The sequence below is a fragment of the Cololabis saira genome, chromosome 14 (genome assembly GCF_033807715.1).
Source record: "Cololabis saira isolate AMF1-May2022 chromosome 14, fColSai1.1, whole genome shotgun sequence".
NCBI classification, from domain to species: Eukaryota; Metazoa; Chordata; class Actinopteri; order Beloniformes; family Belonidae; genus Cololabis; species Cololabis saira.
Window position 1 is genome coordinate 32,893,170 of NC_084600.1, and position 18,205 is coordinate 32,911,374.

An 18,205-nucleotide genomic window follows, 5' to 3' on the forward strand; every position below is an offset into this window, starting at 1 on the left:
TGAATATTATGTCGAGACTTGGAAGGTAAACTGCAGAAATGTCATGAATCTCTCAGCCAGTCAGAGCAATAGGACCAGGCGTTACAACTTTAATGAGAACAAACATTTAAATACAACAGTGAAACAAACAAGGCATCTCAGGACTGCATGTCACTCCTCTGCTTGGAGGCCCCGCCCCTCAGCATCCTCTGCTTGGAGGCCCCGCCCCTCAGCATCCTCTGCTTGGAGGCCCCGCCCCTCAGCATCCTCTGCTTGGAGGCCCCGCCCCTCCGTATCCTCTGCTTGGAGGCCCCGCCCCTCAGCATCCTCTGCTTGGAGGCCCCGCCCCTCCACATCAGCCTTCTGGGGGCTCTGCTCTTCCCGTTCTTCGTCTGCTGTGGAGGAGTCGAGGTTCTCGGCATCGTAAATAATGTCTTCAGGGTTCGGAGCTGGAGGACAGAACTCTTCGTCAGGAAGAATCTTCTGGAAGATGGACTCGGCCTGAAAACAAACACAAAAGTCAGACTGTTAACTCCAGGAGCTTATTTCTGCTTCCTGTTTGCTCTCATCAGCTTCCTAATGAGGACTTTGATCTTGTTTGGATTCAGGTAGTAAAACACTAGAAATCCACTCAACATTTACTGGACCAAATGTTTGTAAAGAAGAGTTTAAAATTTCAAGTGATCAGAGGCGGATCAATTGGACTGATCAGTTTATCAGTGATCAGTGATGGCAAAAGAGATTCCTCATTTGTTTAAAAATGTTTTATGACTTAAAATTGTTGTTTAGAGAAGAACAAAGTGGCATTTTATTCATGCAGTCAATCAGCGGTTGGGGTCAGGTGCGTCTCACCTGCTTGACGGCGTGCTCGTGACTCAGACTTCCATCTGGACCGGAACACAGGTGAACATTCGACGGGAGGCGGTGACCTTCAGCGACCAGCGACGAGCCGTCCACCATGTTGAAGTAGAGACACCAGAGGACCGACGGACGAGCTGTGAGCTGCTCCTCTGATCCTGAAAAACACCGTAATAAACTCATCCTCACGGCTCTGGGATTCCTGATGTATTTTTGAAATTATTTTGCTCCAATGTTCTTGTAGTTTGTTCTGCCCTCTCTTTTTCTCTTCTGTACACATTTGCAGGCCAGAGCTGCAGTCCCGTCCTCTGACCACCCCAGTGTCTGCTGTCTACACCTGTATACATAGTCATCTTTGTAGTCCACCAGCTAGCAAGGTATCAGTCATATGTACATGTAACCAGAGGTGGGTAGTAACGAGTTACTTTTACTCCGTTACATTTACTTGAGTAAGTTTTGGGAAATTTTGTACTTTTAGGAGTAGTTCTGAATCACTATACTTTTTACTTGAGTAGATTTGTGAAGAAGAAACTGTTCCTCTTACTCCGCTACATTAGGCTACGTTGAGCTGTTACTTTTCTTTTAATCCTCCGCATACGCGTCAATCTCCTGACATCACTGGGTGATTCTTTGGGAAAAATGTTTGTTTTTGCATGTTTTGTCACATTTACACAGACTCAAACACACACAGAGTTTCTATGAGTTCATGTTTGTTCTAGTTCTGCCTGGTTAAAAAAGAAAAGTACAAAGGCTTGAAATTTTGTGCTACTTGTTCTTAATTTATTTTTTATTCTGTTCTTTTATTTATTTTATTATTTATTAAAGTACTTGAATTTACTTTAAGATTATTTTAATTTAAGTTATTTTTTATTATTTTATTGATTTAATTTGCCTGAAGATGATTATTTTGTACTTTTGTCTGTTTGAATGGTTGTGTTAAAAAAATAAATCAGACGTTACTCAACAGTTACTCAGTACTTGAGTAGTTTCTTCACCAAGTACTTTTTTACTTTTACTCAAGTAATTATTTGGATGGCTACTTTTTACTTCTACTTGAGTCATATTATTCAGTAGTAACAGTACTTTTACTTGAGTAAAATTTTTGGCTACTCTCCCCAGCTCTGCATGTAACTCTTAGTTCTCCAGTTAACGGATAATTCATACTAATATATCTTGTATTTTGTACCTTTGACAATATATCTGTGCCTGTCCTCTCTCTCCGTCCTCTCTTACCATTTCTCTTGTCCTGCTCTACCCAGCTGGTCTTCAGCAGGATGGCCTTATGATCCAGATTTCTTTCCTCTTTAAAAGTTTTAACCTGCCCTGGTTTATGTTAATGTAATAATAGATTGGGGGTCATGTTCTGGGTCTCTGGAAAGATCCTAGAGACAACTTGTACTGTAATAATTCAGGGTTTCCGCAGGGTTTTAAAAAGTATTAAAAAGTGATAAATGAAAATTGCCAAATTTAAGGCCATTAAAAGTGTTAAATTCACTGTCAGAGGTATTTTTTTTTTAAATTGGTATTATTTTTTACCTTTTACATTTTAAGCAGTCTATTTTATTGTCATTCACAAAGTGAAATAAATGTGAAACATCTGGTCAACATCAATGAGTCTATAAATCTGTTCCTTGCTAGCAAAGATGAAGACCAGCTGGTTAGAGTAGGAAAAGAGAAATGGTAAGAGAGGACGAAGAGAGAGGACAGGCACAGATATATTGTCAAAGGTACAAAATACAAGATATATTAGTATGAATTATCCGTTAACTGGAGAACTAAGAGTTACATGTACATATGACTGATACCTTGCTAGCAAAGATGATTATGTATAGTGTTCTATAATTCAAAATCTGTATTAATGTTAAAAAGTCCGTGATTAACACTTAATGTTTTGACAGTTTTTTTTAAAAATCTGAAGGTAGTGAAAAAGGTATTAAATTGGTATTAAATTTAACATAAGGATTGCTGTATAAACCCTGTAATTGCTAAACCATCACCGACACAACCAGCGACGGAGCGATGACCTGCGGCTAAATATATCAAATATTTATAAACAGAAAAAAACAATAAGCAGCTCAGTGATGGCAGAATGCCAGAGGGTGGGGCCTGTACCTGTCAATCAAACTGGATCCATGTGACCTGTGTGTGTGTGTGTGTGTGATGTTACCTCTGTGTGCGGACTCTCCTGTGTTGAACATCCTGGTTACCAGTGGCGACAGATCGTCATGGGCAGAGCCAGATGATTGACAGGTGAGGTGGAGGAGATCTGCAGAAAAGAGAACCACGTCACCATCAACAGTTGTAATGTTTAACAGAGCAAAAGACTGATCAACTGATTTCTGATGGATCTGCTGCGTGTGTGGGGCTTAGTGTGTCCTCGGGATCAGAATACTGATCTGTTATTGATCAGGTCATGGATTCATGTCAGAGCTTCATCGTTGAAGTAAAACTCACACAAGAGCACTGAAGTAAAAAGTACAACCAGTTCAGGGAAGAATGGAAAATCCTTTAAACGGGTATAAATACATACAAACTGGATTTAGCAGCATGTGAACCGGTATGAACATCCTTCATTGATCGTCTCCGCTCGGTTTGTGAACATTGAAACTGATGATGGGTGGAGTTTCATCCTGAAACTGTCCACACCCACCAATTCAGTAACCAATCAGTGCTCAACAGTGAAGGGGGCAGGTCAAACTGTGTGTGTGAGTGTGTGTAGACTCGTCCAGGGTTTCAGTGTCACATTTAAAATTACTTTAAGCTTTTTATATAATGAGCAGAGCTGGGTAGAGTAGCCAAAGATTGTACTCAAGTAAAAGTACTGTTACTTCAGAATAATTTGACTCAAGTAGAAGTAAAAAGTATTCATCCAAATAATTACTTGAGTAAAAGTAAAAAAGTACTTGGTGAAAAAACTGAGTAACTGTTGAGTAATGTCTGATTTTTTTTTTTAACACAACCATTCAAACAGACAAAAGTACAAAATAATCATCTTCAGGCAAATTAAATCAATAAAATAATAAAATTAATTAAAATTAATAAAAAATATCTTAAATTAAAATAATCTTAAAGTAAATTCAAGTACTTTAATAAAATTAATAAAATAAAAAAATAAATTAAGCACAAGTAGCACACAATTTCAAGCCTTTGTACTTTTCTTTTTTAACCAGGCAGAACTAGAACAAGCCCATGAACTCATAGAAACTCTGTGTGTGTGTTTGAGTCTGTGTAAATGTGACAAAACATGCAAAAACAAACATTTTTCCCAAATAATCACCAAGTGATGTCATGAGATTGACGCGTATGTGGATAAAAGGGATAAAAAAAAGTAACAGCTCAACGTAGCCTAATGTAGCGGAGTAAGAGTAACAGTTTCTTCTTCACAAATCTACTCAAGTAAAAGTAAAAAGTATAGTGATTCAAAACTACTCCTAAAAGTACAAAATTTCCCAAAACTTACTCAAGTAAATGTAACGGAGTAAATGTAACTCGTTACTACCCACCTCTGATAATGAGTATGTATATATGTATGATTTATATGATTTTATTTCTAGTTTTCATTTTTTATGTTTAAGTATTTGTCTTTGGGTCCGTCTCCTCTGGTCGGTTCCGGCCAGGTCTTTCGTAATGTTGATAGCTTTTTCGGTAATGGTGGAGGATGCTCACATGTTCCAGGGATGCAGGTCATTGTGGACGAACATAGCTCCACCATCTTCACTGCTGGATGCCCCGCCTCCTCTGGAGGAATCGTTACCACGGAAACCTGCAGAGACGAGGCAGACAGACAAGGTTGGAGGCCACGCCTTCATAAGTCATGTGAAAAGCTTCCTCCTAACCAGGAGCTCGGCAGAACGCTAGTGAAGAGAAGACGTGCTGTTTGAGCCTGATGATGATGTAATCAGAGCACCAGTGTTGGGTGTAACGCGTTACTGTAACGAGAAATACATTCGCCAGTAACGCAGTAATGTACCGCGTTACAGTTGTAATTTGGGTAATCCCGTTATAGTTACTCTAAGACAAAAAAAATATGTTACTTTAGTTACTTTAAGCTTTTCAGCTACATGTAGAACGGGAGAACAGAAAAGAAAATCAAACTTGCCTTTCATGCGTCTTCACACGTTGCGCAACACTTAAATCGACGCAGAGCCTACGGCGTAGGGTACACGTCGCCGCGCACCGTACAGTGCGCGTCGCCGCGTACCCTACGCCGTAAGTTCTGCGTTGGTGTAACGCAGAACCATAAATCAGCCTTTAACGTGATTTTACGTGATCTTACGGGACTTCTGTTGCTGATCTGGGCACTGCAATAATAAGGTTCCAACTACAGGACTGTCTCAGAAAATTTGAATATTGTGATAAAGTTCTTTATTTTCTGTAATGCAATTAAAAAAAACAAAAATGTCATACATTCTGGATTCATTACAAACTGAAATATTGCAAGCCTTTTATTATTTTAATATTGCTGATTATGGCTTACAGTTTAAGATTAAGATTCCCAGAATATTCAAATTTTTTGAGATAGGATATTTGAGTTTTCTTAAGCTGTAAGCCATGATCAGCAATATTAAAATAAAAGACTTGCAATATTTCAGTTGATTTGTAATGAATCCAGAATGTATGACATTTTTGTAATTGCATTACAGAAAATCACAATATTCAAATTTTCTGAGACAGTCCTGTATATGTTGTTCATTGGCAATCGAGTTATGGTGCAGCTCAGGTGATATTGCGGAGTCATCCAAAAGTAATGTAACTAGTTATTTTTGGCAACCAGTAACTAAGTAGTGTAAGTAAGGGATTACTTTTTTAAAAAGTAACTAGTAATATGTAATGGATTACTTTTTTTGAGTAACTACCCCAACACTGCAGAGCACAGATACGACCTGAAGGACTCAGGTGAGTCCAGGTGGTTTACCTGCTGCTCCGAGTCACCGGCCAGGATGGAGGAGTCTGTGATGAGGACAGCTCTGCTCAGAAACCTGGAACACAAACGTCATTGTTCATTGTCATGGCCAAAGAAAACCTGAAAATAAGCTAATTGGCAAGATAACTGGAGAAAACCGAGATGTTTCTAAGAGATTGCTGGAGGTGCTAGAGCAGCTATGAAATGCTGAGATCAGTGAAGGAAACCAAGCTGCAAAAGCCAGAAAAGGTCCAGCTGAGCTAAGTAGCAGCTACAGACCCGGACCAGAGGACGACCCGGTGTTCTGTCGAAATGTCGAAATGTCGAAATGTCGAGAAAGAAGTCGAAATGTCGAGATTAATGTTGAAGTACAGTCTCGAGAAAAAAGTCGAAATGTCGAGAAAGAAGTCGAAATGTCGAGATTAAGAAGGAAAGGCGAAAGGAAGAAAAAAAGAAAAAAATAAGAAAAAGGAAAAAGGAAAAAAAGAAAAAGGAAAAAAAGAAAAAAAAGGAAAAAAAAAAAAAAAGGTAAAACATTTTTGAAAAAGCTCCAGGAGCCACTAGGGCGGCGCTAAAGAGCCGCATGCGGCTCTAGAGCCGCGGGTTGCCGACCCCTGTTCTAGATGATTGGTGGCTTCTGACCTGGTGGGTGTGGCCACCTTCTTCCTCTCTTTGGCCACATAGCCGTCCTCCACCACAAAATGGCCGCAGCTGATTCGCTGTCCTCGGCTGTCAATCACTGCTTTACACCTGAAACAGAAAATGAGACGCCGTGATGTCACAAACACAAGTACACCTCAGCACCAGAAGAGAAATGCAGTCAATCATGTTCTGGAGCCAGTGATGATGATGAAGGAAGTCAGGATGAAGATGTGACTGATGGTTCTGATACTTTCTGCAGATCTGCTCGTTATCAGGAATAACGATGCACACGGAGCTCATCCATAACTCTGACACACACAGCTGCTTCAGACTGCTTTAGTGAATCCAACAGAAACAAACAGTAAAAAATAGCTTTCATTCAGAACTCCAATGAAGATCAGCACAATTTTAGTTTCTGCTTATTCAGGTGGCCTAGTTTGTACATACTTTCTGTGATTTTAACTTTGGTTCAGAAGTCTATTGTATGTTTGATTTTAGTTTCCTTGGTCCAGAACTACACTGACAATCTCATTAATACTAGTATCTTTAATTCAACACTCCACTTTGCATAGTTAAAAAGAACTCTACTGAGAATCTGAGTGATTTTATTTTCCTTCAGTCCTAGTGTCCTGAACTGAAACCAGCAGCAGGGATTTCCTGGAAACACCCGGACTTCACAGGTTAAAGCAGCTCAGAACAAGAACCAGGCTAGCATCTTTCATCACCATGACGACAAAATGTGACAAATGATGTTTGTTTGACCTTCCTCACACACACCAGTGTATGCGAATCAATCATGTGATCAGGAAGCTGATGAGGCAGCAAACCATGATAAAGAGACTCTGGCAGAGAGAGGTCTGGAGGGGGGGGGGGGTTGTCATCCATCAGAGAGGAGGTGAAGAGGAGCGCACGTTAAATTATGATGTTCATTTCCTTCCAGAAATGGAATATTTTACTGATCATAAATTATCATCCAATCACAGCTGAGAAGGTCACACACACACATACACACACACACACGGTTGCCATGGAAATCAATTACAGACTGCAGGGAGGTATTAGTACTATAACCTTTAGAGGTGAAATCAGCAGTGAAACATGCACGCGTCTGCACTGCCCGTGCACTTTCCTCAATAAAAACTGAGTTTCACTCATCACTTCCTGTGGATTTTCACATTAAAATGTGTGGCCGACCCTAGACTGGTGCAAACTGACCCAACCCGGGTCTAAGCAGAATCGTGCATACCCGTTATCCAGATCCAATAATCAGAACGGTGTGTACTAGGGCTGTGCGATTAATCGATTTTAAATCTAAATCGGATTTATTAATCAAAATCGATGTTAAAAAAGGAAAATCGGAAAATCGATTTTCCTTTTTTGCAGCTGGCTGCATTACAGACAGAGCTCGTCTAGTCATCTTTGTTTGGTCAAGAAAATTGTAAATGTTGTCACTTTACTAAACTCAAGGAGGATTTACAGTATCTTTCAATTGCACTTCATTCCCAATAGGGAAATTTGTTTGCTATTTTTCTTTAAAAATAAAGATAAAATATTTTAAACAATTTATTCCATTGTCTTTTGTAGTTTTACCAAAAAAATCGAAATTGAAATTGAAAATCGTGTTTTCAGAGAAAAAAAATCGGGATTTTATTTTTGTCCAAAATCGCCCAGCCCTAGTGTGTACCCACGACCCGGGTCTACCAGCCCATACCTGTTGGAGTCTTTGTCCACGATCAGACAGTGAACCGAGTGTCTGAGGCAGTAGATCCCCCCGAAGACAGCACTCATCCTGGAAAACACACAGGTGTAAACATGTAATCAGCAGGTTACCATGGTAACCAGGACAGCTTTTACTACTGCGTTCTATTGTTTTTAATGTGGTTTCAACATGCAGAATAAAAGGTTAACAAAAGATTAAAGAGCAGAGAGCTTACTACAGAACTGGACACGCCCACCTCATATCAAAGTAGGCTAATTTAGCTTGCTTGATTTACCATATTCTAACCTTTAATGCAAAGAAATATGACCCTAGTGACCTTTGGTGGTCAGTAGAGGAACTGCAGGTCTGGATCCAAACTCTACTGGTCGGTAGGGGAACTGTAGAGGTTTTCTTACTTTCTTCTTGAACTCAACACAAAAACCAGATTTCACAGTGTGGTCTGGCTCCGTCCCCTCATCAAAGCACCAACAAAATGAAATCAGAGCCTTTCATTAAACTTCCATCTGTCATCAAACACTCAGTAGGTGTGTTGACCTTTCATGCAGTGTTAACACATTAAATGCAGCGATCTGTCACCATGAGATAATTATAGTGTGTGCTCATTTCTTTACACACACAGCTGATTAAAAGAAAACAAAACATTAACTACAAAGGGGACAGAAATTAGACTTCAAACGCATCAGGTGTGTGTGTCAGTGCCCGAGTCAACGAGCCATCACATGACCTTTTCAGTAGCAGCGCATTAATCTTCTGTGTGCTGTAATATCCGCTGAAGATCATCTAATATACAAATGAGCCCTCGGCGACGCCTTTCTCATAAATATTCATCTTCACAGGCTACATCCAACTAGCTAGTTTGAATCAATCCTCTAAGACAGTGGTTCCCAACCTTTTTTCCTTGGAGCCCCCCCTACTTGTGTCTAAGACCAGCCGGGCCCCCCGACCCGTAAGTAGTAGCAGCAAAAGAGTAAAGTTATTCGTTACAAACCTTTAATTGAAAAAAAAAGAACATTAATTATGTTTTTTTGATACACTTCTCTTTGGTTTACCGTGTACTTTGTTTTTCTCACCTTCCTTTTGTGTCACCAATGTATAAAATACGCACAAAAAATAATTGCAAGGACATAAAAATATTTCTGAAAAATGTCTCTTTTAATATGAGAGCAAAGTTTTTTTAACATTTTTCCTTTAACAACTTGTCGGAGTAGTAGTATATTAAATGTTGAACAATGATATAATAATACATTTTTAAGTTTTTATCCTGATAAATAACTTAGTAGCTATTTTAAAATGACCAAAATATATTTCTAAGTGGGTTTATACAGACTTGGATTACTGTATTCCATTAGGTGTTTTATTATGATTTTTTTATTTATTTAAAATGTGTAAATATCATTTTTACAACTGCATATCCTCAAAGCAGATAAAGTTTCGCGCCCCAGGTTGGGAGACACTGCTCTAAGACACAGACCTGCAGTTGCTCTACAGACGACCGTGGTCTGGATGGATCCAGAGCTGCACCTGCTCTTCAGAACATTAGGGTCTGGTTTCAGTTCTGGCAGCACAAAACAAGGACGTTTGGACCGATCTGATGAGTATGGATTTCATTTAAAGTTAGTTAGCTATATCTCTCAGGACCTGGTGAATCTTGTGGTTTCAGAGGTGAGGTGGGCGTGCTCTAACCAGCTCACTGGCCCTGGTTTCAGGGGAGTTGGGCGGAATCAGCTCCTCCAACATGGTGTCACTCACAGAGATGTCTCACCTGCAGAAACACTGCGGGATCTCTCCGAGGCCGTACACAGGAAACAGGAAGGGGGTGTTACCGTAGCGACCCAGGGAGCGCAGGAAGTGACGGGTAGAGGCCAGCCCGTCCTCAGTGGGCGTGTTTTCTGTCACCATGGCGATGGAATGCAACAGGAAGTGTTCCAAGTTGTCACCAAGCTGCTGGTCCCGTAGGAACTCCAAATACGGCCGACCGCTGTAGGCTGATAGACGGCAGCCTTTATTACCCACAATGCCACACTATGAGGATGTTCGCAGGTGGACATGTGAGGCTCATAGACATAAAAACGTAGACGGCCCATCGAGCGCTGAGCCGTACGTCAACGCTGCCGCCATATTGGATGTGGCAAGACTGCGCTGTAAACTAATACAAGTAAATGGACTTATTTTCATAAAGCGCCTTTTATACAAAGAAATTTACGTTTTACGTCTCATTTATTCATTCACACACGCACTAATATACTTGGGAAACAGTTAGGCACCAAATATAACATATTTAATTTTCTCAGATGGCAAAAATAAGAACTTTATTGATCCCACATAAGTGTAATTCATAACAAGGTAGTGCCGAAAAACTATATCCCTCTTCACAAAAATAAGAAAAATAGAGAAACATATTTTCTCATCAACAAAGCATATTTTACATAAACATATTTAAAATTTTTCAAGCAACAAAATAACATATTTGAACCAATTTTCAGATTTTTTCAGTTCTTTTATTGTCTGAAAAATGGTTCAAATATGTTATTTTGTTATTTGAAAAATTTTGTTTTGTTGATGAGAAAAATATGTTTCTCTATTTTTCTTATTTTTGTGAGGGGGGGGATATATTGTTTTTCGGCACTACCTTGTTCTCTATAGCTGACATAACATGAATTACTCCTATGTGGGATCAATAAAGTTCTTATTTTTGCCATCTGAGAAAATTAAATATATTATATTTGGTCCCTAACTGTTTCCCAAGTATATTAGTGTGTGTGTGAATGAATAAATGAGACGTACATTTCTTTGTAGAAAGGCGCTTTATGAAAATAAGTTAATTAATCGTATTAGTTTACAGCGCAGTCTTGCCACATCCAATATGGCGGCGACGTTGACGTATCGCAGCAGCGGGCAAGAACACTCGACGGGGCGTCTACGTTTATAATGTCTATGGTGAGGCTCACCTTGATGCTCCTCTGCCTCCTCCATACAGGAAGTCAGGAAACGCATCAACTTCCTCTTTTCAACCACAGACAGCTGACGACTTGCAAACACGTCGGCTCGGCTGCAAGGAACCTGGGAGATGAGGACAGATGAGAGGACAGGTGAGACAACAGGCGTGAGGACAGGTGAGAAGCGGGGTATGGGGAATATGTGTCACCAATGTCAGGAAAGGTGAGAGGGCAGTTGTGGGAGATGTGAACAGACCGGTAGACAGACAGCAGTACAGACCTGTTCCACGTTGCCATGGCGATAGGTGAGTACCCGGGTGACGTTCTTGAACTCTGCGTAGCGGCTGACATTTGATTTGATCAGTAGATCGATCAATGAGCCACGAGAAAACATGAGCTGAGAAAGAGGAGGAGCCAGAAAGTGATTGGACAGTTTCTGGATGAGTTTCTTCAAACATCAGTTTAGCACATCTCATCTACCGTCAGACGGGTTACGTATAATATCGTTCTAACAAAATTGTGGGGGGTTCAAGGTCTGTTTGGTACTCCAGCATAATGTATGAGTTCAAAGCCTTTGAGGTCTGTGTTGATGCATGAATCTCTTACAATCGAAGAGAAAAGATTAACCAATGCAAATTTAGACTAGTTGAGATGACATGAGGGCGAATGAGGCACCCTGGAGGACAAATATCACAGCGGGCTGAGGGAAAGAAATGCTCAAACTTTTAAAGCCACACTATGCAGCAATACCAGCTCTGACCACTATGGGGGCAAGCACATCACATAAACCTTGCCCATCTGTAGCATAAGACCCAACGAAGTGCACCTCTGGTGGAACAAAGTGGTGTAGCAGCTCGTCTCCACTGATGAAAATCAAATCAAAGTTTTATGAAAAATATTGTAATATGGCCAAAAGTCAAATTTAAACTTAAAGCTCCCACATTTACCCAAATATTGAATAATACCAGGGAAGTGTATCAGCAAAAACTTACAAACTAAAAATGTTTAATCTTTCAACAAAAAAAGAAATTCTGCCTATAAAACCTGTTAATCTCATTGAAAACAAGTGATGCACCGTGGTTCGGTAACCGAAATTGTTCGGTAACCGAAATTGTTCGGCCGAAAATGGCAAAAAAACACTTTCGGTGTTCGGTGGAATAAGTGGGAAAAAAAACGAACAATTAATTACGGTGTTGTAATATAAGGAAATAGACTGGCCGCTCCATAATACATCCATGGGCCGCTCCCGTAACGGTTGCGCACCACAAACGTACAAACCACACCACAAAAAGTAACCACATAAGAATTTTACCTAACATTCACCAGGAGGTGGAACCAAAACAACGTAATGCTGGGAAATTAAAAAATTTTCAGTTTTTTATGTTCAATAAATATGTTCTACTTTGTAATTTTGTAAAAGATTTTTTTCTTTGAAAAGCATGCCTAAATCAAATTTATTTGATTTATGCCATGGTGAAAAAATTGGCAAAATAAATGAAAAACTGCGAAGAACCATGTTCGGTATTCGGCCAAGTGTTTATTATTATTTTCGGTTTCGGCCACAAATTTTCATTTCGGTGCATCACTATTGAAAACTGTATAATGTTTGAACATTATTCTGATGTTCTGGTTTCTATCAGTGACTCGTACCTTGGAGATCAGGTCAATGTTGAACCTGCGTCCCTCCTTCACCAGGTGGGCGTAGCTGATCTTCCTCCTGGTTGGCTCTGATTGGACTGGAGCAGCAGAGGTCTGTGTCTGGCCCGTGTCTGACTCCTCCCCCTGTGTTTTGACAGCCTGGGATTGGACGACACATGAGCTGATAAACAGCTGATCAAAGAGGCGTGGCGGCGGGGGGGGCTGGTGTTATTGAGGTACTCTTCCTCACCTGCTCCTCCTTGTCTCCATCTGCTGTCGCATCTTCTTCTTCATCTTTGGAATCTGAAACTGAACGAGTTTTCCTTCTTATTGAACCAGTCTGACTTGATTTTCCTTGCCAATAAAACACATGAATAATCCCATTCGGCCAGAAAGCAACAGTTTATTGATCTTAACAAACCTGCAGAAACCGTCTCTGTCTCTTTAACAGCATCTTCATCACCTGTCTTTTCTTCTTCTGTGATAATTGGATCAGAACGCTGAGCGTCGTCCTCTTCGTCTTCCTCACTGAGGAGAAATATTGACAGTGTGAACAATAACTCCTTTACATCCAGGTAGACACATAAACTAGTAAAATAAGATCCCATCGGGGGGCTGGGTTTACCTGGTGTAACAGAATACCTGCAGGTTGGATATGGAGGCGGGCTCTGAATGGGACAGTTGTATTAGCTCCTCCCCTTCCACCAACAAGCTCGTCCAGTCCTTGACTTCCTCTGGGTCAGACCCCTCCTACCAACACACACAGGTAACAGGACCTGACAGACTAACCAATAACCGGTGATCAGTAATTCATGACCAATAACCGGTGATCAGTAATTCATGACCAATAACCGGTGATCAGTAATTCATGACCAATAACCGGTGATCAGTCATTCATGATCAATAACTGGTGATCAACAACAGCTGAATTCACCTGTTGCTGCTGTATCCAGGTGAGCAGGCCGTTGAAGGTAAAACTGGCCCAGCTGGCCGCGTAATAACTCCTCCTGAAAACACACGCAGGAAGCTGTACTTCAGGAGCAAACCTTTCACAATAAAAGTTCAATGCGCTCTTTTGATTATTTTTTTTATTTTTATTTTTTTTAATTGTTTATTTCGAACACATAAGGAAAAAAATATAAGATTATTGATTAATAACAGAAATAATCCACTGATTATACTGTCAAAGATGTTTTGAACCTAGCACTGTCTGTGATAAAATACTGATCAATCAAATAATCAATAATAAAAAATAAAAAGGAATAAAAAAATCTAATGAATAATACTGAAAAGAAAAATAATCCAACAATTGATTTGATACAAAAACTAGAAAATGTTTAAGGGAACGAGGCTCACTGGGAGTACCGATTAAAAACCCACAAATTTGTGAAACAATACATTTCTGGCTAAAAACTCAAATTTAGACTAAATTCTATGAAAAAACTCAAAATGTGACAAAAAACAACAACATACAAATACCCAATATTTAACAAATACAATTTTGACTAAAGATTACTCAATCATCAATACAAATAAACAATCATATACAAGGTTCCTCAATAATAATTTAAAAAAATTACTTCCAACCTTTAATTTAAAACATTATGATAATGTATATATACGTATTATTTATCCCTGACTGTGTCCTAAAAATCAGTATCATCACTGATCAGTGACTACTCACCTGTCCACGTGGAGAACCTTCTGACCCACTCTGGAGCAAGCAGCCGCCACCACCGACTCTACGAGACCTGAACACACGATCAATGACAAAACTGATCAGTGATCAATAACTGAGAAAACAAGGAGATGAAATTATACAAACAGATCACAAACAATGAGCTTATCCTGATCACATGATCAATAATTCACGGGTTTGTATCTTCTAGACTAGATTACTAATGTAATGCAGCTTGTTTTAACCATAGTTTTATCCTAGATGTGCTGCTATAAAGCTACGCTGCAGGGGGACCCAACATGATCTACGGAGCGCTGCCCCTCACCCTTATGCTCTCCTCTTCTTCTCTTTCCTTTCTTCAGATCACAGTTATATAATTAGAAGTATCTCATTAGCAAAATTATACTCCATTCTTCCTGTAGTTTGTTGTTGTGGTCTGCCCCACCTTTCTCTCTTCTGTACATGTTTGCAGGCCAGAGCCCTAGGAGCTGCAGTCCGCCCTCAGTGTCTGCTGTCTTCACCTGTTTAAATATCTGTCTCTCCTCTCTCCGTTTTCCATCCTCTTTTTCCTATTTCTCTTTTCCTGCTCTACACAGCAGGTCTCCAGCAGGAGGGTCCCTCCTTATGATCCAGCTCGTGATCAAGGTTTCTTCCCTCTTAAAAGGAGAGTTTTACCTGCTGTTGTTATAATTGATCATCATGATCTGGGTCTGTGGAAAGATCTTAGAGACAACTTGTACTGTAATAGAGTCTATGTCAGTAAAAGTGAATTGACTTAAATTAAAACCATTGCTATAGGAACCAGCTGCTACCAACACCTGTTCACAGTTTCTCATAATTTTGCCCAAATGTGGTGCAATGTGGTCTGGGTGGCAGTCGTGGCGGGGTGCCTCGGCAGCCCCATCCCTGGACCAAAACCCTGGCAGTAGGGACATGGAATGGATGGATGGATGTTTTTTTTTTCAAAATTTACTCAAATTTGTTGGGGAAAAAATGGCAAATTTTTACAATAACAAACATATTTAAAGTTTGGTACAAAAAACTGTTACGGTGTCCATAGTTGATTTCTGTAGGGGGATTTTTATGGACCGTATCAGGTAAAATTATATAAAACCACAAACCTCTGCCAATGATGATGCCCTTTCAATAGCAACACCTGAAATAAGTATGTCTGGACAGTCTTGATCAGAATACATTTCTGATTAGTTTTTAACAAAGGTTATCATGTTAATTAAACTTAACTGAATTAGATAACTTTAGGTTAATGAATTCAGGTGGGAATGTTCCAGTCATACAATGAAAAAAAAACATGAGACCCAAGAGGAACCCCAAAACAAAAGACACTCCCAAATAACAGGTTTAATTGGGACCAGCATGGTTGACCTAAACTAGGGAACCTATCAACCCTAAACCTAATCGAATCTACACCTAAACCGTTCCTGCCATAAACCAATATAACCACCAGTCCTGGAGTTGAGGGGGGATGAGGGGGGATGGCATCCCCCCCTGAAATAAAAACGGTCAAAATCATCCCCCCTGTGCCATCCCCCTTTCCATCCCTTATGTCATTTCATCAATGAATGTGTTATTACTGCTATTTCAACATTTAGAGTCATCACCAGAAAAATGTGACAATTTTCACCTTTTTCAGGTAAATTTTCACTTGAAATAAGTAGGAAAATCTGCCAGTGGGACAAGATTTATCTTCTTATTACAAGCATAACAATCTTGTTCCACTGGCAGATTTTTCTACTTATTTCAAGTGAAAATCTACTTGAAACAGGTGAAAATTGTTGTTTTTTCCAGTGATGAGTCTTGTTTTAAGTGTAATGAGATTTTTTTTACTAAAATGAGACATTTTAACTAGAAATAAGACAAATATTCTTGAAGATTTTTAGTTTTTGCAGTGATCCATTTTACTTATCCTGTGAAGGACAGAGTCATATTGAAGTTCAGAAAAGTGTTTTTTATTGTTGTGTTTTGATGTATTTGATGTAAGCCCAGTGGATATTTAAAGCTTACAGAAGGCTGCATTTAACTGCTGCTATGTCATTCCTGCAGTATTTCTGCAGCTGTTTTGGTCAGTGCTATTATTTGTAATATATTATATTATTTGTAATCAGCACAAATTATCTGTCCCCATATGATAAAATCCACCATCCCCCCTGATTTCTTTTTACAACTCGAGTACTGATAACCACCCCAACCTAACATAAACCTAATCTAACCCACTGGTGTTTGTGGGACTGATCCACAACAGAGACCGGGGTTCTTTACTGGAAGCAGCACAACCCAACAGCTGTTCTTCACTCTGATCAGCTGATCGATTACATCAGGAACTTTCCACAGCTGTTTTAAAACCATCCTGGACTCATTGATCTCTGATCAGATTCAGCGTTGAATGGGATGTCGTTTATGGATCACATTACTACCATGAACCAGCAACAGTCCTGCAAACCTCAGCTTCTTCGTGTGGTCATAACGCTGGTGTTACTCCGCGTCACACCCCTTCATTGCTCCAGCAGCTGGTACTCCAGCTCACCGTTAGCTGCTAGCCGCTGCCGTTGAAACTGAATGGAGTGCTAGCCCAAAGCTAACGCTGAGGCTAACGTAAAGCTTTGCCCCGATTTGACCAGTTTAAAGCATGGTTCCGGGATTTTCAGGACTGGGTGGTGGGAGTCAAGACACATTCAAATAGGATACCTGGACCAGAGCACGTGATAAAGCTAGACTGAGGTCTTTTTACCTGTCCCCAGAATGACGACGTCAAACTCCGATGGCAGGTCCTCGGCGGCCATGTTGTTAGTGGTGGAACACAGTCACGTGACCAAGGGAGGCGCCCTCTGCTGTCAATCATTGGCCGATGATCGATCAGACATTATATTATACATTTTTTTTTTCAATTATATTTTTATTTGTTTTTAGCATTTTAAAGACATACAGGACAAAAACAACAAATCAAAACAAAAAGAATAAAAGAAGAAATTGTTACCTAAAGTAAAAGGACAACTTGTAAATCAAATACATAAATAATCAAATCAAATAAACCATGGTCACAGTGCATATATGTGCATACATGCATGGCTGGCATGGCCAGCCATGCTGGATAAATGTCAGAGATCCATAAGCGGTTGCCATATTCTCAGAAAAACATCCCCCTTATTTTTTAGAGTGTACGTGCGTTGTTCCAAACGCAAAGTGTCATTCAAGGTTTGTTTAAACAGGTTAAATGTAGGGGGTTTGTGATATTATACATTTTTGAATATTTATTCACATAAAAATGAAGTTATATTTACAGAATGACAACTACTAAACTGACCACCCATCCAAATAACAACAGTAGAACAGTGTTATGGTTTTATTTTGTTGTTTCCTCTTTTTGTAACGTTTATTACCTCAGTATAACATATATTTCTTCATGCTGGATGGCACCAACTCACAAACGAGTAAAGGAGTTGAAATTGTTGGTGTGAGCTTTACTCTGAAATCCTGTCACTTTACTGAGTTGTTGAAAGTCATGGGGAGTTCATGGTTTATCACTCCTAACCAAGGAACTACAATCGGTTTACGAGTCAGACTCGGTCCAAGAAGTGAAGAAAAGTAATAGTTCCTCCACTGAGCACTATGGTCTGGATCCGGAGCTTCGGGTACTCTATGGCCCTTTTGCACTAGTCTCGCTTCACCTCGGTTCTACCCGCCACGGCCCCGTTTTGCGCTTTTGCACTCGGGCTGAGACGGGTAGAGCCGCACCAAGCCGATACATTTTTCTGTAACCATTCTAGCGAGGTTCTATCAGGGCTGAGTTGAGTCTGGATCCAGACCTACAGTCCCCCTACCGACCACTAGGGTCT

The 18,205-nt window shown here is 40.0% G+C and overlaps 1 protein-coding gene across 1 annotated transcript; it reads right to left on the reverse strand.

The window, feature by feature from the left end:
• Positions 1–77: 77 nt before the first annotated feature.
• chm (CHM Rab escort protein) lies at positions 78–17,152 on the reverse strand. Its single transcript, XM_061740465.1, has 17 exons — positions 17,101–17,152; positions 14,361–14,427; positions 13,611–13,683; positions 13,302–13,426; positions 13,098–13,204; positions 12,927–12,985; positions 12,689–12,835; positions 11,319–11,435; positions 11,051–11,162; positions 9,865–10,087; positions 8,094–8,171; positions 6,383–6,490; positions 5,753–5,816; positions 4,504–4,600; positions 3,005–3,103; positions 832–995; positions 78–480 (listed from the first exon to the last, which is right to left on the reverse strand). Exons 1-17 carry the CDS (start codon positions 17,150–17,152, stop codon positions 151–153), a joined length of 2,022 nt encoding a protein of 673 aa, XP_061596449.1. The 3' UTR covers positions 78–150.
• Positions 17,153–18,205: the final 1,053 nt, after the last annotated feature.